Raw genomic sequence first — 23,061 nt, 5'->3', positions numbered from 1 at the left:
CTTCGTATGCTCAAAAAAATCTTTAGTTGGATCCCCACCGAAACAAGAAAGACGGTCACCCACGCACTGGTCACCAGCCGAAGGGACTATGGAAACACCCTCTACGCCAGAACCACATCCAAATTACAGAAAAAACTCCAACGCATCCAAAACGCATCAGCCAGACTCATATTGGACATCCCGCGCCAAGCTCACATTACTGGTCACCTGAAAGACCTCCACTGGCTTCCCGTCAATAAGAGAATAACGTTCCGTCTCCTCACCCACGCACACAAGGCCCTCTACAAACTAGGACCCGAATGCCTCAACACACGACTGTCCTTCTACACACCGAACCGCCAACTAAGATCCTCCAATCAAGCCCTCGCCGCAGTTCCGCGCATTCACAAATCCACCATGGGAGGAAGATCCTTCTCCTACTTGGCGGCCAAAACCTGGAATTCTCTCCCCAATCACCTCCCCCTTACCCAGAACCACATTTCCTTCAGGAAGGAACTTAAAACCTGGCTATTCGATAAATAATGCCCCCCTCCCCCAAGCGCCTTGAGACCCTTTGGGTGAGTAGTGCGCTATACAAATTACTGAACTTGAACTTGAACTAGAGAGGTACCAGGCCTTTAAATGCCACTAGCCCCTCAGAGGTTAGCCTACAATGCTACCACAAAAGAGAAGCAAAACATTCTCACAAACAACGTAAAGTACCCAAATAGCCCAAACAGCCAGGCATTTTGTCAAAACTTGGGCCTGGTAGACACGGACCTGGAAACCCCAAAGGAAGAAACAAGGAAGACGTGTCAGGCCAACGGGACACCACCCACACATATGGAACTTTACATAGAGGAAATAATAGAGGGCGCAACAAACAACACTGATGTCACGTGCAACAACAAGATCGCGGTAAGCACCTATTTCGGCTCGGAAGAGAAGGGAGCAACGGAGGAGAAAACAAATGCAAAAGCTTAGTCAACAAACCTACACACAGGACAAAACATTCTGCTCTACTGCACCCCCAAGCATATAATACAACACAAAATAATACAAGGGCATACAACCGTTGCCCAGGTTCATCAGACAAACCTAGATGAAGTAGAAGGCTCAGAAAACTGTTCGTTGAGAACAATAAGCCTCACATCTGATAAGAAGACATTACAAGACAAAGATTTAAAAGAGGCAATCAGCGGGGATGCCTACATCTTCCCAGCGCAAAGTAATAGGGAAACAACAGGCCCAAATAGTAAGCAAAATACAATCAAAGTTACTCTCTCACCACAGGACACTAGCCAAGTATACACCCGAAATCAACTAACAAACCTGGAACCACAACCCAAGCCAACAAGATGAAACACCTAGTGACACAAGTAGCTACTTGGAGCTCTTTAGAACACTACTACAAACACTCCAATCATCTACAAAAGCACTCAGTCAGTCAGTCAAAAATACTTTATTCGGTTCATAACAAAAACCATAAAAGTATACTACATAGTACACTAATGTCAAGACCAATTTAAAAATATAACAAGATAGTTGTGCAAGTTTTTACAAACCATCTGATACAAATATGTGTAAAAAACATACATTATAAATATCATTAAAAAGGACAATACTAACAAATAGGACAATTTAAAAAGAAACAAAGCCCTTGATCATAATTCATGATTTCATAAATTTCCCAGAATAAACATTATAACCAGTTAATCTTCCTCCTAAGTCTCATTGCTATTGTCAAGAAATTTGCTATATTAAACATCTCCCAGGTATTGGACAACAGCTGTAGATACAAAAGGGCCGGTTTTACTTGTCTAAAATCCTTGTCTTTGATAAGAGGAATAATGAACTTTTTACGAATGGGGCACAAATGCTTACAAAAGAAGATAAAGTGCACAGTGTCTTTAATACCGTCTCCTTAATCCAACCTGGGCGTTCGGTAAGCAGAAGGTGAAATTTGTTCAGTCTAAACTTAGTCAATAAGTAACGATGATTCATATTATTGATGATTCTCAGGTAGGGTTCTATATCACTGCAGGTAATTAACAACTGGTGAGCCCTTACTGTTGGTTTACATAGTTCCTTTTCTTCTCTTGCTATATATACCAACTGCTTATGTGTATCTTTCGCCCATTTCACATCCCCTTCAATAAGTCAGCTGGGTGATCAAACAATTCTGGACGACCCATTTCTGTTGTTAGCTTTTTAACATAGTTCAGCCAGGGGATGGTATTACCATACTCAAGGGCTAAACAATCCTTGAGAATCTCATGGTTCAGCTTTAATTCAGGGTTTAGCCATATGGATATCCATTTCAATAGCGGGGCTAAGGCTATGCGGTCTGCTAAACAATCTAGACCACACTCTTGATGGACAATATATCCAGGTGTTGACAGGGGAACGGATAAGATGGATTTCAACAACTTATCCTCTGCCACCTGCAACACCTTTACATTTTTGAACCCCCACAGATCAGCTCCGTACATAGCTATTGAGGTGCACTTGGCCTCATAGGTTTTTAGCACAACCTGTAAAGGCTTCACCCCTAATTTACGGGCAAAATCCAAAGGCACTCAATTTGCAATCGGATAAACTGGACACTCAAATTGAATTAATGAACATCACAGTGCTACACATCACAGGGATAAACACGAAATTGGAAAACTTTAATAATTTAATGACAAGAGCACAATCCAAATATTCACTACAGCAAAGACCCTGCGACTGTGGCCCAATAATCGACAAATTGAGCCTTCTACCAATTCTATTAGAACAAATAATAGCTCTCAAAAGCTAAATACAACTCCTATCAAGCACGCTGTCCCTGAAAATGAAATACAAATAGCAATTCCTTTACAGGCCGCACCGAAAAAAGACCACACGGTAACGACAACTGAGCCACAAAGACCTCTGGAAACTAAGGTAGTACCTGCAGAGACTATACAAGGTGACACAGCAATAGTTAAATCGAAGATAACAACCCAAAACAAGCAAACAAGAAGACAAGACAAGCATTTGCAATGCAATAGGTCTCGCTTTTACACAAATCTGAGCTATTGACATTGCAAATAGCAATGAGTTTTATTTTTGTTCTTGATTTTAAAGCATAAATAAAAGGCATTGTCCATTTACAATGCTAATAGCTTAAACTCGCGTAAATTCAAGACCTATTGCATTGCAAATGCTTGTTGTTTTGAGAATCTGGTCACCCTAAACAGAGGAGATACGCACATTGCTCATCTCTCCGTTCTTGCATGCACACAAACTTTCCTTCACAGTAAGAGCTAGTTAAATCTGCACTCAGTAACACTGTGCTATTTCTGTTTAATACCCATCTTTATCGCAGCGCAATATTCAGGTTAGAGATGTGTGGGTGAACTGTCAATCTTCATTAGATTGTATGTCAGAAACATTTGTCCCTCAACAATACCTGTAAGTTAACGCTGTATATCTCGCCTCGAGGAAAATAGACGAATGAGAGAAGGGAATAGACTTTCACATGATTTCTTGTGTTTAATCAAAAACCTATTTACTTGTTCCTAACGTGGGCAACAAATATGTCCGCTCTTCTGATTGGCTAGGGATTCCATCACTCTCAGTGCCCCGTAAGCTGGGATTTCAGCATACCCGGTATTGGTTGCAGCTCCAGTGGACAGAAGGGAACAAGGGAAATCCCAAGTGGGGATTTTAAGTTCTCCCGATACCTCGAAACACCTGCCGTAGGTGACAGTTACACCCACAGATAAACCCAGAAGGCATTCGGTGAGTAGAGACCACCTCAGAGGGACCCAGACTGCAGGGATACACATTATATACTGGCTAAATAGTACTGCGGTCATTCAAGTATCCCTGCGCACGGGGACACAGACCTCTTTTTGTATGACAGCACGTGATCATGATGTCTTGACCCCTTGGAGTCCACAGATAACACTCCCATGCATCAAAGGACACTGACCCCGTATAATTAAAGGCCCGTTCGTTTCACAGGTGTACGGCCACTCAGTGGAACCATAGACCAATATCTCCTTTCCCAGGGTGCACATAGAGAAAGATCCCTTTCCCCAAATGATCCAGGGCCGTAGTTCTCACTTGGTGTCTCGGTCACCCAGTGCCCCCTCTCCGTGAGCAGCGTCACTTGCTCTGCCACATAGATTCCGAGGGGCACAGAGTTCTAAGGCTCCCCAAGTATGTGCGGTTGTTTTTTCACACAGTTCGGTGCCTGCGGCACTGTAGATGTTAATACCCCTTGATTTGTATTGGTCCGCATCTTCCAGGGTATCCATATCCGTGTCCCATTCCTTTTGGTTTCCACTCGAGGTGTCAGTCATTCCCTTGTGTGTCCTGGAAAGGTCTATTTTTGCTTTGGTCTCCCTGGTTGAGATAAATATTGGGTATATTTTGGTTGCTTTCTCGTTAATTCGGTGTTATTTTGTTTCTTGCTTTCCTTTTGCGCTTTTTATGTCTCGCAGACCTGCGTTGCAGCGCACATGCGCTGTTCACTCTGAGAAGCTTTTTGTAATCGAGCAGATTTCTGAAGTGCACAAGAAAAGGAACAACAAAAAGGACAGCGAACAAACCAAAGACACACTGGAAAAAGGGAAAAAGCAACAAGACAGAAACACTCTACAATCGGCAAACTTAATAACCCAAGGCACCACGACCTGTGGAACAAACCTGAAGCGCGCAGATATGCTAGGAGGAACACCACACAAGAAACAAGTCCCTAACTTCCTATCTGGCAAAAATTCAACAAACAATGACTCCACACAGCAAGGAAGGCCAAAAAAAGCCCAAGGCAATACAGAAAAGAATGAGCCAGGAATCAGAGCTCACGCAGAAACATGCACCCAAGATAAGAACCAAATGATGATACCATCTTCTGCATTTAAGATCCCATCTCCCAAAGTCAGCCCAAGGGGCGTTCTGCACCAAGAAAATCTTCGATTCTACATACAAAACCACAACAACACAAGCTCAACAGAACAAAAACAAGTGAATTGGCCATGGGTAAACCCCCGAGAAACCGAGCCAGTAACTCTAGAACAGGATAAAACAATTAAACATAAAGCGACCACTCAGAGTAATTTGCCTCTACCAGAAACATCAATATACAACATGAATAAGGGCAGTATGCACCAACAGGGAAACTTCAGACTGCAAAAGCCTACTGCAGTGGAATAAGAACAAGAAGAGGCAACCAGTGTAAAAACCCGGTAGTAAGGACTATCAACACAGCAAATAGGTTTAACGTCAGAATATGAGTCACCGGGGCAGCACGACATTATAAATAGGGGCAACATACTAAAACGGCTAACCGACATCCCTGCATTAAAACACAAAGTCAACCCATCTCCTGGCCGTGGAATCTTGCCAGAAGGGAAAAGAAAATAACAACAAACAAACGCTCACTACATGGCAATCAGTGGAAGTCGCTCAGCTCATTATGAGCTGCAACCAACAATTCAAATCCTGGGGTATAAAACTATCCAAGCCCGCTATACCATGTTACCCCGGTCCAATTATTGAAAACCCCATCCACAAGGCAAACTTTGGACCAGGACAAATAAAAGGAAAGTCATAGGTGTACAAAAGCTCATAATGCCCTGTTAATAGACACAATCTCGGACATAAGAAGCACCAACCCCTCCTGGGACATAGTGCTAAGAGGAGACCTCAAATCCAACTTAATCTACACCCCGGATAAAGACGAGCAATAGCAGCTGATAACAAATGCTGGAATGGACAACCTCAATACTAACTTAAAACTGGATTTCCTGACCACACAGGGCGCCCATACATGCCTCTTTCGGAAGGACGTCGCGATCCAGACTAGACTACACAGTAATCTCATTACTATGGATGCCTCTTCTCCTCCAATTCACAATTGAATTCACCACCAGGAGTGACCACTCCTATCAACACAGTTATTTTAACTTAAACCTAACCAATCACCAGATTAATCAGGCAACAGAGGGAAGCATCCCTTCAATTGAGCTAAGACGGCTCAAATGTACAAATGAAACCATTGAGGAGCTCCAAAACAAATTACAAGGGCTCATAACAGCAAGTGAAAATGAGGGTCCAACTAAGACACAAGCCTGAGTAAACTTCACAGTGAAACTAACAACACTAATGATTGGGAAACTATAACAGGTACCCAGACCCAGCCTGAGGAAACTGTACAAAAAGAAGTTATGGGAGTATAAAAGAAGAAGTGACAATACATTTTGGACAAGACTATTATATAATGCCCAAAAAACGAACTCAAGCACATTTTGGGAAACAAGTAACAATTTGAATAGGCCAGTTAACTTTCTAACCTCAAACGTACAAGAACATGAATGGGCATCGTTACTTATAAAAAGATTCACAGAAACTACATTTCCTGGAAACCCTGCTGGTAAGCAGCGAGAACACGGAAATCACCAAGACCTAGTGGCGGTAAAAGAAAATGTTGACAACTCCATACAAGAAAAAGACAGCACCTGCCATCGAAATGTCACTTCAGTGTTACCAGCGGCAGAAATGACAAGGAATTACGACACAGATGGCACTCGCTTCCCAAAGGCAAAATCCGATAAGTCGGCCTACGTAGCTGAAGATATAATAAGAATAATACGGAAAGGCAGAGGAGACGGAGCACCAGGACCCAATGGCATTCCTCAAGCAATCTTCAACAAGCATTTACAATGCAATGGTCTCGGCATTGTTAAAGTTAGAGCTATTGGCATTGCTCATGACATTTTTATTTAAGTTTTTCTTTTTAAAAAATAAATAAATGGCATTGTCATTTACAATGCCAATAGCTTAATCGCTTGCAAATGCCAGACCTATTGCATTTGCGCCCACACAGAGCCACCCACACAAAGCCACCCACACACACATATAGAGCCACCTACACAGAGTCATTCACATAGAGCCACCTACACACACCCACACAGAGCCACCCACACACACACAGCCACCTACACACACATAGAGCCACCTACACACACACAGAGCCACCCACACACACACAGAGCCACCTACACACACACAGAGCCACCTACACACACACAGAGCCACCCACACACACAGACAGAGCCACCCACACATACACACAGACAGAGCCACCCACACAGAGCCACCCACACACAGAGCCACACACACACACCTTCAGTGCCATCACAAGGAAAAACTCCTGTGCAGCAGGGATGTTGATTAGCCAAAGTAGGTTCACCTAAATGCCAGAGATACAGCAAGCGACGTCACTGTACCTTTTACCTTCAGTGCTATCACAAGGAAACCCCCTCTGTAGCCCCCTTTGCTACTCATCAGCCTCCAGTTTGTTCTGTTCCTGCAGTTGCCTTAAATACACATGTCACCAGGGTAGCAAGGGTAGTGCTAGAGAATAGATACCATAGACCAAGCGAAGGTTAGACACTGATACCTCTCAGTTGGCGCCGCACTGTGCAGAGGGAGGTGGATGTGTGCATGTGTGCACAACAAGGTCGTAGTAACCGTTTTGGGACTGCTGTGTTCCTGATTAGGGTCTTGGTATTTTATGAAGTTGTGATCGTCTATTTCTGATAAATATGTTGTATACGGTCATTAGCAGTACATAGCCTCTAAAAGACTATATGACGTTTCTTTACAATACAAATTGCTTGAGCTCTATATTACTTTGTGATCCATTGTCAGTCTAAAGGGCAGTTTGCTTGTCCAGTGCTTAAACATACCCTCTTGCATTTGGTATAGAGGGGTAGCGCTCGTATTAGACATCAATGGAGGTTAAAACATCTCCCGTTCCAAGATGGTCGCCTCATTTGGCAATGGCAAATAGCCCAGAGGTCACCAAGCTTGCCTGTCGTGTTGTCCTTCCTCTATGTTGCCCCTCCAGCTGTCTTGGAGACACCATGCACCGGCTTGCTCTGCTTTAACAGCACTGCACATACTGCCTGTGACTGCACCGTGCCCCTCGAGGTGAGAAGGGATCTGAACTCGACCAGCACTGCACATACTGCCCGTGACTGCACTGTGACGAGGGGGGTGGGCATCTGTAACTCTTTATATTAGATGATTTGGACTCCGTTCCACCTCGAGGCATGAGGACTCTGCCAACAAGTAAAACATTTGGTGTAAAACTGGCACTCAGGTTTGCATACACTTTATAGAGAGAAACACATATTCCCCTTCTACCTCAAAATCCTGGATTTCTGCCCCAAGAGAGGCGGTTCTCAGAGATGACCCTTTTTTTCTTGCAGTTTTACACAGCGCGGGCGCGACCGGAGGTATTGGAGCGCTTTACAGCAGCATCAGTTACATTACACAAAGTCACATTCATGTTTTTAAGCACAGGGGATTACGTGATTTGAAGAGATGTTGAGCCGAGCCTTGAACCTGGTTCCCTAGTTCCAAAGTTGGACGGTCTGGCCTTAACGCCACACCCTCCCCATTAACCCCATTCGTTAATGCCACCTCTTCCTACGCACAGCGTGGTCGGCGCCGATGGAGCTGTTTGTCAACAGGAGCTGTCTGCCGACTGTTAAATCTTCCGTGCTGTGTATCACAGCAAAGAGGGTACAGAGACATACACATTGTGTTGTGTTTGGCAACGCACACATGCGCCACTCACTTCTCTGTTTCTTACCACGTGAAGCGCAGTAGGCTGCTGAGTTGTGTTCTGGCCAGTTACCTCACATACAAAGTTGATGTGTGTGTCACGCGTCACAGAATATCTGTGCGCGCGCGCACACAATACTGCCTACATTTACCCGGTGCAACGAGCAGCTGCGCTGTGCGCCATCACCCTCAGCGACACAAAGGCCCGAGCTTCGGATTCACTGATTGCCATCAGCCCTAGCGCCTCGACTACAGCGGTCTCCTGCGTGCAGTACCCAGCCGGACCGCAGGGCGCTCCTGTGCTGTTTGTCATAAGAGCTAGTCACGTCGGATCGGAGGGGCCAGGTCGATGTCAGGCGGTCCTACACCTCACAGGCATAGAAGGAATATCAGCCACAAGAGTGCGCGACCAGCGAAGGGAACTGGGGGTGTTTCACTCATGCTCGAGATTGGGTTATTTTCATTGTCTCTTCTCCGTGCTCATCGTTCGAGCTCCTTCAAAGCTGTCAGTTCTGACGCAGACAGAGCCCTTCTGGCATTGTGACCTCCCTCGTCAGCATGGGCGACAGACAACCTTTCACCCATGGACAGTCCTATTTATGCACGTGCGGACACGCACCGAGGAGAAAGGGCTGTAAGTCCCCACAATTCTAAAGAGCAAAACATCGAATGATGTGTGCGAGTACGAAGGTGTACCCTACAAACTGCCGCTCCTAGCTTAACCCTTAGCGCTCACGGGACAGCCTTGTCTAGGCGCTCTACATAACGGGAGTTACTGATACATAATTAAATGGCACTCAATCGATCAACACAAAACGGGTGAAAGGCGGCGTGCGGGCTGCTACTCACAGCAGATGTCAGCAGCAAGCGACGGAGGCTGCGGCTCGATCATACACACACCTGACCCCGAAGCATGATGGGGGACGGGGATGTCCTGCGAGGGCCACACCTGCATTCGCCAAAATCGCCCTGTTGTTTATCTTTGGGTGGCGTCTCATGCACACCGAGCATCCGAGAAAATATTCCAAGCCTGTAAAAACCGTCCCTCAGGGAAAGCATTGGGTCAGAACATTGAGGCGACGTGACCGGGAAGTCAAAGAGGAAGGGTGAAGGCGCAGAACACTCACCGAATCCTTAACGCTCCTGTCCCCACTCAACACATCAGAGCTCCCCCATAACACACACAGCCTCTCCCTAACACGCGCATACACAGCTCCCCCTGAAAATAATGCCGGGCGCAGGCAGTAGAGAAGTAATGTAACTATGGGATCAGGAGAGGGAAAAAGAGAGGAAAAAGAGGGGAGAAGATCGAGGGAATGAATTGGGGAGAGGAGGCGATGTGTCTGCTCACGCTGCCTGCACGCTCAAGTCGGCCCTCTGATTGGTTACACCAATCAGAGAGCTGACTTGGGCGTGCAGGCAGTGTGATGAGGGGCGTGCTCTCTCCCGATGACGTCAGGGAGAGAAAGAAGAGGAAAAAAAACGCCCCCGAATCGGGAAAAGACGGGGCTTAAAGGGAGTGACGCCCCTCTTCTCCATTGGCTGGCCTCGTAAATGCTGGCCAGCCAATGGAGAAGAGGGGCGGTTCAAGCCCCACTCTACAAAACATTAAATCTCTGACCGAGACTGTGCAAGCGCAGCCTACGGTCCTCGACCTAAAAATGACCCATCCTTTTGGAGTAACAGTCTAGCGAGTCTATTTAAAGAAACCTAGCAACTAAATAAAATCCCATCTAGCTGGCAAGGCTCAATAAGCACATTGATCTACAAAGGAGGAGACAGAACATGTCCAGCAAATTACAGGTTAATCCATTACTGCATGTAGAAGCAAAGTACTACGCCTCTCTGATCCTGGAAGATATAACAGATTGGTCAAACAAGTTCAACTTGATTCCAGTCAACCAGACAGGTTTCAGAAAAGGGATCGGGATGATTACAATTATCCTGACTCTTTCATTTATAGCCGACAAGTACAAGTGGAGAAAACAACAACTGCGGATTGAAAAAATCAAGGACCCCCTGAACAATAGTGTTGAACAAACTCCTAGGGCAGGGATAACAATGTGTGAAAAAAATTCCTAGGCAGTTGCAATATAGGGAAAACATGGATTTAAAATGACAGCAAAGGAAGGGATGAGAAAAAGCAATTAAAAAACATCCTAATTTTAATGAACAAATTTATAAGCTTTGAAAACATGATGTAGATAACATTAATTTGACAGCAGGAAGGTTGTGTATTATAGACTATGTCATAAAATGTAATATGTTTTTATTATGTAATTGTTTTGAAGTATGTATTATAATAGGAACTTTTAAATATATATTTCAGACTGAACTGTGCGGCTCCTGAAGAAGGCGTTTTTTCTACGCCGAAACGCGCGTCGAGTTCACTCGCCACTGCTCCAGGTCACCAACCATAATTATATATACCTTTTTCTCTAGGGTGTTCCTGCTTTTTTATTAATTCTGTGTATAAATTGCTTGATTTTAAATGATTGTATTGTCATCATATAGTCTGTTGTTTCAGTATTCTATATGATTTTTATTATGTTCATTAAAATTGTGATGGTTTTTAATTGCTTTTTCTCATCCCTTCCTTTGCTGTCATTTTAAATCACTTGTTTTTCCTATATTGCAACTGCCTAGGAATTTTTTTCACACAAGAAAACAACAACTGCACCTCTGCTTTATAGATCTAAAGGCTGCATTTGACAGTGTGGACCGTCACCTACTATAGGAATAGCTGAAAGCTTGGAATATTCCCGAGAGAATATTAAGAGGAACACTGCTTCTTTACTCCCATACATGGATGAGAGCAAAGCTGGGAGACAGTTCAAGCCTATGTAGAAAGGTGACTACAAAAAAAGGCTTAGAACAAGGATGCGTGCTGGCTCCACATCTTTTTATGTCCGACTTGGCCCGTCGGCTTGACAAGATAAACTCTCAAGCACCACAACTGGGAAAATTATTACTATTGTATCTCTCATATTCAGACAAAGTAGTCCTAATAAACATAACTAGACCAGCATCTGCAGGTTACTCACAGGCAAGATGGAATACAGAACAACCAATAAACTTGAAAACAATACATAAAAAAGCAAAACAATGCTTATCAGTAATTACCCAACTGCCAAACAGATCATATGGCTCGAGGGCAATTTGTTAGAGGAAGTAACTTATTATAAATACTTGGGGATTTTTATGGGCAACAGACTAAACCGCAGAGAGCAGAAAACGTATATGTTACAGAGAACTAGTGCATTAACTTTTGCATTCAGGACCCTGGCAAAAAAACTAAATAGGCCATCGTACAAACCTTTGCTTGCAGTGACATCGGCCAAAATGCTTCCAACAATAACATACGCCAGTATTGCTCTACACGGCAAAGACTCCGAACTTCTGAACAAACTACTAGTCTCAACATACAACAAGCACTGGCATTGCCAATAGGTCTCGCATTAGGCAAGTTTTAGCTATTGGTCTTGTAAATGACAATTTTTTTATTTATGTGTTGTTTTTGAAAATATCTAAATTAATAGCTTTGTCATTAACAATGCCAATAGTTATAACTTTTGGAAATGTGACACCTATAGCATTTGTAATGCAACATGTTTTGTATTTATGTGACTTACATGTATTGATATTACAAATAACAATGGCTTTTAATTTTTTTAAATAATTAATACTTGAATAAAAGTGATTGTAATTTATAATGGCAATAGCTTAAACTTTTGTAACTAACTTTTGTGAAGATTATATTCAGTGTATTTTATTGTGACGAAAATCCAAGAACAGAAGTGAAATATTAACATCTTTTTGGTGATATTTGTAATAAAGCTTGAAACATTGAGAGAACATGTTTGAAGCAGTGATGCTGTGGTTGCTCTGAGTGATGCTGTGGTTGCGCTGAGTGATGCTGTGGTTGCGCTGAGTGATGCTGTGGTTGCTCTGAGTGATGCTGTGGTTGCACTGAGTGGTGCTGAGTGGTGCTGTGGTGGTGCTGAGTGATGTTGTGGTGGTGCTGAGTGGTGCTGTGGTGGTGCTGAGTGATGTTCCGGTGGTGCTGAGTGATGCTGTGGTGGTGCTGGGTGATGTTCTGGTGGTGCTGAGTGGTGCTGTGGGGGTGCTGGGTGGTGCTGTAGTGGTGCTGAGTGATGCTGTGGTGGTGCTGAGTGGTGCTGTGGTGGTGCTGAGTGGTGCTGAGTGATTCTGTGGTGGTGCTGAGTGGTGCTGTGGTGCTGCTGGGTGATGTGCTGGTGGTGCTGAGTGGTGCTGAGTGATGCTGTGGTGTTGCTGAGTGGTGCTGTGGTGGTGCTGAGTGTTGCTGTGGTTGTGCTGAGTGGTGCTGTGGTGGTGCTGAGTGGTGCTGAGTGATGCTGTGGTGGTGCTGAGTGAAGCTGTGGTGGTGCTGAGTGGTGCTGTGAGTAGGTACTTCTGCCCTGGCAAGTGAAGACAGAGAACGTTACCACTTGTGTGAGAGTGAACCTCAGTACCCTGTGAGTGAAACTGATGCTATGAGTTCCCTGCATGCATGAGAAACGTGCACTCTCGGCTGCCCTGGCTGCCTCCTGCGTGTAAAGATTGTACAGTGCACTGCTGCGTCTGTGGACTTGAGATAGGGTTTAATTAGAGGTATGTGAGCTGTGTGTATATGGTCTTCTTGGACCCCAAGGACCGATGGAGGCACAAAGTGAAATGTTATTACATTTTCTAGGAAATATCAAAATACCCCTCAAACACTGTTGCACATGAACTGTGATATGAGCTCATGTCAGTGCCAACATAGACATGCTGGATGCTTGGAAGGAAGGGTGCGGGAGGGGGGTTGGATGGGTGACAAATATTGAAGCCAGCTACAATCTGTTCTGTCACTGCCTATTTCGTTTTGTTTGTTTATTTCGAGTATGTAATGTGTGTGTGTTTGGCGAGGGGCATGCAAGGAGCTAGGCAGAGCATGGAATGGAGGGACTACAAGATGCAATATATGGCAATTTCTGCAAAAGTTACATATTAGGCTATTGCCGCTTAGGTGGCAGTGTATGCAAGAAGATTTTCACTCAAGGTCATGCCTTGAGAACAAAACTGACAAAAGACATACCTCACTCAGTTTAGCGCATGACCCAACACTCTTCATTTTTAGTGTCAAGCAAACATAGCATATACAGTGCTTGCTTGGTGATGACATAATCAGCATGTGACATATTTTATATATGGTGCCCATCTAGCCTGCTCAGCACGGTATACTTCTCTGTTCCTTTCCTCAAACACATATACTGGAAAACAGCTCTTCACTATTGTTAATGCATTATTTATCAATTTTTCTTTGAGTATCTTCCACACAGTCGCATATCATGCTATATCTATTTCTGGCCCCCGTCAATGCTCTGAGCACATTGTTGTAAATGTAAAGTCTTCCTGTCGACTTTGCTGCGAAAAATTGACAGAGGAAAGGCTGTCAGCTAGTTCTATTTACTGATCTTGTTAGTTTATACTTGAATTCATGACAAACGTTGTAGCCAGCGTAAAATAGAGACACCCCCTTTACGTAGGAATGTTCACGTGCAAAGAAATACGTGGACATTGGAAACCTACATCTGAAACCAGGTATGTCTAACTAGCAAAAGTTGACGAATGGCCACAAGCTTGCAAGTTTGTTGTTATATGTAAATCCCTTGCAGACGGTTTCATAGGAGAGAAACATTCACAGATATTCTCATGTCATGGGCAGGAGTAAGTATGTTTCCAGAGTGGCAATAGTCAGGGGGCCCTCATCACATTCTGCAGGAGGGCGCCATCCTGCTTACGCCACTGTTTCAGGGCAGGGACTAAGTGCCTCGATGCACCGAGGCTAGGCATGCGGTTTTGGTTTTGGTTGCCTGCAGCCCCGTGACCCGTGCATGACTTCACGATGAAACCCCTGGGTTGTGTGCTCTCTCGGGGAGGGTCCCTGTGCGGGCATCTGCAGCGTGGGGGGTTGTCACCTTTTGGCACACTCCGTATGCAAATACCTGCTCCCCGGGAGTCTCTTCACACCACAGCTCTAAGTGGCAAGGGGGGCGCGGCGAGGGAAGGGGCCGCATGTCCTTTCCCAGGCGTCTACCTGAAACCATCTGCGCACAGAAATGCATGCAGCAGATGCCTCTGTCGATCAATATTATGTGGATTTTTTATTTTCGAGACGGCATGGCTTCGCCTTGCTCTGCCCTCTCGGGTTTGTGGAAATCACTGACCTCAAAGTTTCTAGAGTCCAGAAGCAGGGAGTGGGGGCGCTAGTACTGAGGGCACGGGAAAGAGGTCGACCAAACACCCACACCAGGCTTCAGGCTTTTGCTCCAGACAAAGCTTCTGATTAGAAAAAACGTTTGCCGTTGTGCTATTCGGACTCGAAGAGCGCATTGATCATGACAAAGCTTAAACAGCACACCGACTCTTTGATTACGGCTAATACTTTGGAATCAACAACCCAAAAGATAAAATTGCTTTCCTAGTCAATAACACTATTGCCAGAGAAACGGGCAAAAACACAGTACAAGCAATGTATTTGTAGGCATTCATAAACTGATGAAGAGAAGCAAACTGAAAGAGAGGGGAGGTGCTGGTGTGGGAGGGGGGAGGTGCTGGTGTGGGAGGAGTGCTGCTAGGGCAAGGCTGTGTTTCGGGGAGAGAGAGGGGAGGTGCTGGCGTGGGAGGGGGGAGGTGCTGGTGTGGAAGGAGTGCTGCTAGGGCAAGGCTGTGTTTGTGGGGAGAGAGAGGGGAGGTGCTGGTGTGGGAGAGGGGAGGTGCTGGTGTGGGAGGAGTGCTGCTAGGGGAGGAGAAGCCTGATGCCGGATGGGGTCGGGAGAGCCTGGGAATGCGAGAGGCTGGGCTTGCATGCGATGCGCGTGATGAACAGATGTCCATGAGGTGTGGGAGGAGTGCCTGATGCCGGATGGGGGCGGGAGAGCCTGGGAATGCGAGAGGCTGGGCTTGCATGCGATGCGCGTGCATGTTTGCTCACGTGATACACGTGAACTGCAAGAAAACCGCGGGGCTGAAAGCCCTTGGTTTGACTTGTGTGTTGCCGACATGAATTCTCGCTCCGCTCGATGCGCTTGCGCGCATCGATAGGTCGCGAGACCTAAAAAGGTTTTCCAGATACATCAGTCACCTCCCCAGCACAGGTGAAACTTGAATTTGGTTTAATAAACAAAACAATAGGTAGGATGTATGCAACGATTAAGCTTTGATACTGACTGAAACAGAATGTAGCTAACTCTACACTGAACAAAGCTCTCTGGGCGGAACTAGACAACAACAAAAAAATCACCATACAATCAAAGCCTCCAAAAACACTAACAACAACTTGCACGGGCAAGCTTTGGAACAATAACCTGACTTATTCAACCTTCAAGCAAGTCATAACCAAAACTGCAAAATTTCACTTCTTGCTAATATATAAAAAATCTTCAGTGAGAGAACACACACCTGAATGGTGATCAGAAATTATAAGATCCTTGCACCGGCACTTTATCTAAATATCGCATTCTCGATCTATCGGAAAAGACAACTGCTGGCTCTTCCCTTCGGAAAACTACCATTGATCGCAGACCAGCCAACCTGGGTCCACAAAGGGCCACACAATGCGACTCTGCGTTAAACACCAAAAGAATAAAGACATGCAGAGCGGTCATAATAGCAGGGTTGGACCCGTCTAATCCTCAAATAAACAGTCAACTTAACAGTCATCTTAACTGTCATGACCTTGCACTGAAAAGAGAAACTCTAGCTACAAATCAGACAGAGAAATCTATGACATGTTAAGAAACTTTATTATTCATGATATCCAAGTGGAGAATGTTTGCAACCTTACTACTAGGCCTGAAAAGCAACTCTTAACTGAGTTGCAGAACGCTGATGCTTTGGTACTTAGCACCTTAGCAGCTATGGAATGTCCAGCTCCAGTGCTGAACGTTCCATTGCGCAGGTGAGGTTCGAACGTCCGACGGCAGCACTCCCGAGGTAGTGGTGCCGTCGGCCGTTGGACTAGGCGCAGCACTTATGAGGTTAGTAAGTGCTTACAGTAGGTTATATACCCCATTATGACAATTGAGAATGTAAAGCTTTTAAGTTTTTTAAATGAAGACATTTTATTGCTGACTTTTATTCATGCAAAAAATTGCTAAGGTTTTAACTAACTAAACAATAAACATTTATTATTATTATTATCAATAACAATGTGTAAACATACATGGATATATAGAGTTCTGCTTATATCTACTTGTACATACTAAAAATAGATGAATAGTTGGGACATGTATTATCTTAAACTATCATTAAGTGGTTGAGTGGACATTATAATTAAGGCTCCCTGTTTTCTATTTTTACAGATAAATGTAGACAAAAAAAAGTTTGAGTCTTTATTTATTTTTAATAGTGGATAAAAACGGAAATTGGGTGTTTTTTGAGTAATTCTAAATACTGTCTGACCTTGACTGCCAGGCCAATAGATGTGTGGATTGATAGGTAAGGGGGCTAAAAAAAGAAAGGCATTTTAGTAAAAAGGCTTTAACAGCAGTAGATATGCACAAGGTTGATACTGAAATTTGCATATTTTCTTATAAGCGCATTGATTTATTTTCTTGGTGTTTACAGCATTGAAACCTGGTAGGCATTAAAGCATGAATGCCCATTTACCGGTTAAATAAATATGGAAATATACTAATTTCAGCTTTATTTTTCCATAAAACCCTAAATATGGATAAATACAGATAAAATTAGCAGAAAATAAATATGGATAAATACAGACTGAAATGTCAAAAAATAAATACCATAAAACCGGGAGCCCTAATTATAATAAAACAGGTAAGGAGAGTGAATGATTTGTAAATGCCCTAATTTCTCCAAAAGTATATTATTTTAAGATAAAAAACAGGTTCCCAGTCACATACTTTTATTGCTCAAGTTCCAAGCTTGCCATTTGTTGGAATCCAGAATTCCAGTGAATAATTAAAGTAGTTTCTCTGTAACTAAAGGGTTTGTAAGCTGCAAGCATTTCTTTCAATACTAATATTTAATGTGAGGTATAGAGTAATATTCCAAATCATTGTCAATCTTTATTGGCGCTGCTAAGAACACTACAAGTGTTCTGACTTTTCAGATAGTGACAATGTTAGCTAATCACTGAGGCCATTTTGGTATGGGCACTCAATACATTACTCCCAGGCATCGTAGCACTTACAGTACTGCCTTAAGGGGTTCAACTTCAATTTAATATTTTATTTCAATTAATTAAAATTAAACAATTCAAGTAACATAATTATGATGGCAATCAATGCCTTTCAACCAAACCTAAAAAGGACACAGCATATCATTTGACTTTAACAATTTACAACAGAAAATGTTTAACCTCTTCGCTGCTGATGACGAGCTCAGCTCGTCATCAGCTACGGCGCTCGTATGCTGATGACGAGTTGAGCTCGTCATGTAACGCGGTATTTTGAAAATTGCCGCACACAGCGGGAAAAGCCGCCGCAGCGATGCGGTTAAAATACACAGTTTAACAATTCTTAAGGATTGGTTAAAAAACAAATAGGTCCACATACTTAATAAATGTACTAGATGGTTGTGGGCAACTCTCATTTAGACACGCTGAAATTTGGATTGGTGTCACTACAACGCATGCTTTTACATCGCATGCCTTTACAACGCGGTTTTTACCACGCAGTCCATTACAACGCATAATGCTTTTAGGCGCTGGATAGTGAATTATTTAATTTACTATTCCAACTCCAGTCCCCGTGGATAGCAGGGAAGGTGTTGGATAGTAAATTAAATATATTCCCTATCCTAGAGCGCCCCCCAGCACAATGCGTTGTAATGGTTTGCGTTGTAATGGTTGCGATGTAATGGTAGTGCGTTGTAAAAAAATGCGTTGTAAGTGATGTTCCCCTGAAATTTAGCCACAACAGAAATTAATTCAAAATGTAATAAACAATGTCATAAACAAAAGTTTGTTCACTAATCATGATCCGACAGCAATATAGGATATCCACCAACAACTTGACTATAAAAATACAGAACATACAGCATTAGGCCCCTCCCCCTTGCTCTGCCCTGTGCTGAATTCTCCGATCAGGACAAGGTAGAACCAAAGCTGTATAGCCTTAACTTTAGTACCCTCTAGCGTTGGATGTTCACCATAACTTTGAGTATGAACAAACGGGTGAAGGATGTGGTGATCCATCCAACATTAGGTTTACTATAAAACTATGCAGTCAATATTGAAAGATATCAACTTAATGCATACAATACCTATCTTGTTAAAATCTGGAAGGTGGATATTATTGTTCCAATCTTCCTAAACCACCAGTTAAGTAACTGCTCTGTTGAGTAAAGTAGCCTAAAAATGTTTCCCGGTCTATCTTATATTTGCCTGAAATTAAGCTCCTTAACTTACAATCTGTTGCGCAAGCAATTGAAATGCTGGACACTATTCGAAAACAAAAATGCAAAAGTAGAGACAGAGAACTAGATCTCTGTCAAACGCAGGTTTTTTTTTTGGTGCAAATATGCATTTTTTTCCATGTGGGGAAAAAACATTTCTATTAAGAAATGAATTTCCCTACACCCCAGCAACTCTGGTGGTGATATGTTTTCCTTCCCATCCTGGATAGGGAGTTACTTCAGTTCTTGGGTCCAGTAAATCTCACATTTCCGGTCTGGAAAGGGGGTTGGTAAGAAGTATGTGGATGTCCACTAATGCACAAGTCTGTGGCTGATCCCAAAGCTTTGGTGTAAAACGCACCTTGTAACATCCACTTCCCAAACCTGGAGTGTGAATTACTATAATGGAATTTCTCACACTCATTGTTGAGAAATTGGCAGTAGTAAATTCCTTTACTCTGGACAAAATCCCTTTCATGCTTCCAGGCAGGTGAAGCAAGCATTGTAAGGGCATAGGTCTCACATTTGAGACGCATTGGCTTTGCAAGGTCTTCTGTTGATAAATGTACAGCTTCTGTAAAAAAAAAAGCCAAAGCTCTACAGATGCTCTGCAGGACGGCTAAAAGAAAAAAAATATGTGATGATGTGCTCGCATCATTTTGTAGGCATGTGCATGCATCAGAAAGAACATGCGCACATGCATCATGCCCCTGCCAACTCTGGGACTGGGATTAGCACTTGTTGCACGCGGGTATTTTGCTTGCAGTATATCATACTACCTCACTGCATGCTTGAACTAGCAGTTCTCACTGATTAAAAGGGCACTATGTGTAAGGAGTCTATCCTGTTGTCTTCTGTCTGAGGGCCTTCTGAGATTGCTAGTAGCACCTGCTGCCCCCAACATTTTTGAACTGCCAAGAATACCATCAATCTCAGGGCGCACTGGGTGTATAAACTCAAACTACAAGGTAATCCAGAACTGGCAGTTCTGACATCTTTCATTGAGAATTCTAGGACTGTCAGAACTACCTTCTTTATCAGTGTATTCTGGAACTGGTGAGGTTACCAGCTTATTCAAAAAACATGGTTTGGCTGGTAGCAGTAGCTGCTACTCAGTATTACTCATGGACTAGTATGGTTATCATCCGGTTCACAGCATCTGAGACCGTCCACACTAGGGGGCAGATTTACAAGCCCATGCGTCATTTTTTGCGCTGCCGTTGCATCACTTTTTGTGATGCAGCGGTGGAGTAAAAAATGCGCTCCATTTACAACGTGACGCATCTAGGGAGATGAATCACATTGTAAAGCCCTGCGTATAATGTATGCAGGGTGTGCATTCCCACGCAAAAAGCCTCCTAGAAGTGACGCAATAAAATCTGCAAGATTTCACGGCACCACTTCAACGACACTACTGCGTCAAAACCTTACGCCTACTTGGAGCAGGCGTAAGGAGTGACGCAGCACAAGGATAGACCTCCCCATGCATTGCTTGAGATGCGTCGCGCTTGCGAGACGACTCTAGCAATGCATGACTTTTGCACCAACAGATGCGAAGTTCTGATGCACCAGTCAATCCTTGCGCCATGGTGGGGCAACGGTTTTTCTGGCGCAGGGAAATTGATGCATCTCTACAGATGCGTCACTTTCATGTAAATCTGCCCCTAGGTGCTGCCTTTAAAAGTAAAGCCTGAGGGCTGTACCCCTATCACATGGAGTACTACTCCGTTCATTATATGGCTCTACATGCCACTACTCAGCTCCAGGAGATACCTGTTGCTCCGACACATGAGAGTACTGCAAGTACTGCCTAACCAGAGCGTTCTCAAGGTTGTACGTAGCCTTGCTGTCCTTAAGAACTGAGAGGCTGCACTGTAGCTTGTGGAAAAGCCTCTTAGTGGGACGTTCTGGGGGGATTGGCAGTCTAGTCTATTTTTTGTAACTGTTGCCAACGTGCGTGCTGGAACTTGCAGTTTTGGGTATTAATGCCCCTCCACTCTTCAGCCGCCCACATTTGCTTTCGGGACTTACAAAGCTGAGTTCTGGCTTCCCCGGCATCCTCCAACAGTCCTGATGGGAGTCCCCAGTGGGACTCGCGCGACTGCAGTAAACCCCTTCCCGGCGATAGATGATGATGTATAAGCGCAGGACGAATGGGCAGCTAGACTATGACGTTCTATTTACGGCAGCCTGCGAGGTCGCCATCTTTGTCCAGGCTATTCTCTATAATCAGGAATCCGGCGGCCATTTTGAAATGGGTTCTTTCCGACGGCGACGTCCGCGCTCATGTGCCATTTAACCAGGGATTCTGACAGCCTAAGACCAACTCCGTTTTACATATGAGTAGTTTCTGTGTAGAACGGCTGCATAGCGGGCAAAAAACAGAAACTATAATACAGGACCGAGCGATTGCCGGTGGCAGGCACTTTAGCTTTTGTTTTCAGATCGCAGAGGATAGCCACAAAAATGAATGGTCCTGTGATTTTGGGCAAATCACTTATCTCCCCGTGCCTGAAGTGTAATTTAAATACGGTGCTCATGTAAAGCGGTCCAATACCTTCGGGTCGAGTTCGCGCTATATAAAATATGCAAAAAAAACCAAGCATTTGCAATGCAATAGGGCTCGCATTAGTAAAGTTAGAGGTATTAGTATTGTAAATGACACATTTTTTATTTATGTTTTTGTTTTGAAAATAGCGAAATTAATAACTTTGTCATTTACAATGCCAATAGTGTTAACTTTTATAATCGTGACACCTATAGCATTTGTAATGCAATATGTGTTGTATTTACATGACTTAGATGTATTAATATTAAAAATAACAATGGGTTGTATTTTTTTCAATATTTAATACTTAAATAAAAGTTATTGTAATTTATAATGGCAATAGCTTAAACTTTTGCAAATAACTTTTTGGAAGATTATGTTTAGTATATTTTATTGTGATGAAAATACAAGAACAGAAGTGAAATATTAACATTTTCTGTGACATTTGTAATAAAGTTTGAAACATTGAGAGAACATATTTGAATCAGTTGTTGTGTTGCACAGATCGATGCTGTGGTGGCTCTGAATGATGTTGTGGCGGCGACGAGTGATGCTGTAGCGTTCAGTGATGCTCTGGTAGCGCATAGTGATGTTGTGGTGCCCCTGAGTGATGCTGTGGTGATGCGATGGATAGTGAGGGCGATAGATAGAGGGAGGGCAAAAGATAGATAGAGGGAGGGCGAGAGATAGAGGCAGGGTGAGGGATAGAGAGAGGGCAAGGGATGGAGTGTGGGCGAGGGATGGAGTGTGGACGAGGGATGGAGTGTGGGGCGGGAGAGGGATGGAGTTGGGGCGGGGAGGGATGGATGGAGTCGGGGGAATGGATGGAGTGCGGGGATGGATGGATGGAGTGGGGGGATGGATGGAGCGGTGATGTGGAGTTGAGCGGTGGTGTGGAGTTGAGCGGTGGTGTGGAGTTGAGCGGTGATGTGGAGTTGAGCAGTGGTGTGGAGTTGAGCGGTGATGTGGAGTTGAGTGGTGGTGTGGAGTTGGACGGTGGTGTTGAGTTGAGCGGGGGTGTGGAGTTGAGCGGTGGTGTGGAGTTGAGCGGTGATGTGGAGTTGAGCGGTGGTGTGGAGTTGAGCGGTGATGTGGAGTTGAGCGGTGATGTGGAGTTGAGCGGTGGTGTGGAGTTGAGTGGAGGTGTGGAGTTGATCGGTGGTGTGGAGTTGAGCGGGGATGTGGAGTTGAGCGGGGATGTGGAGTTGAGCGGGGGTGTGGAGTTGAGCGGGGGTGTGGAGTTGAGCGGTGGTGTGGAGTTGAGCGGTGGTGTGGAGTTGAGCGGTGGTGTGGAGTTGAGCGGGGGTGTGGAGTTGAGCGGGGTGTGGAGTTGAGCGGGGATGTGGAGTTGAGCGGGGATGTGGAGTTGAGATGGGGTGTGGAGTTGAGCGGGGGTGTGGAGTTGAGCGGTGGTGTGGAGTTGAGCGGTGGTGTGGAGTTGAGCGGTGATGTGGAGTTGAGCGGTGATGTGGAGTTGAGCATATTCCTGGGTTCTTGACAACTTT

The 23,061-nt window shown here is 44.3% G+C and overlaps 1 protein-coding gene across 1 annotated transcript in view; it reads right to left on the bottom strand.

The window, feature by feature from the left end:
• The window catches only part of XAB2 (XPA binding protein 2), a 183,961-nt gene extending 162,819 nt beyond the window's left edge, over nucleotides 1-21,142 (bottom strand). Inside the window, exon 1 of the mRNA XM_086960386.1 lies at nucleotides 21,040-21,142. Coding sequence (XP_086816512.1) covers nucleotides 21,040-21,066 — 27 coding nt within the window. The 5' untranslated portion in view covers nucleotides 21,067-21,142. The remainder of the gene's footprint in view (nucleotides 1-21,039) is intronic.
• Nucleotides 21,143-23,061: the final 1,919 nt, after the last annotated feature.

Source organism: Lissotriton vulgaris, chromosome 1_1, assembly GCF_964263255.1.
Source record: "Lissotriton vulgaris chromosome 1_1, aLisVul1.2, whole genome shotgun sequence".
In the NCBI taxonomy this organism is placed as follows: domain Eukaryota; kingdom Metazoa; phylum Chordata; class Amphibia; order Caudata; family Salamandridae; genus Lissotriton; species Lissotriton vulgaris.
Note: the sequence above shows the minus strand (reverse complement) of the source record. Positions and strands in the feature narration are given on the sequence as shown.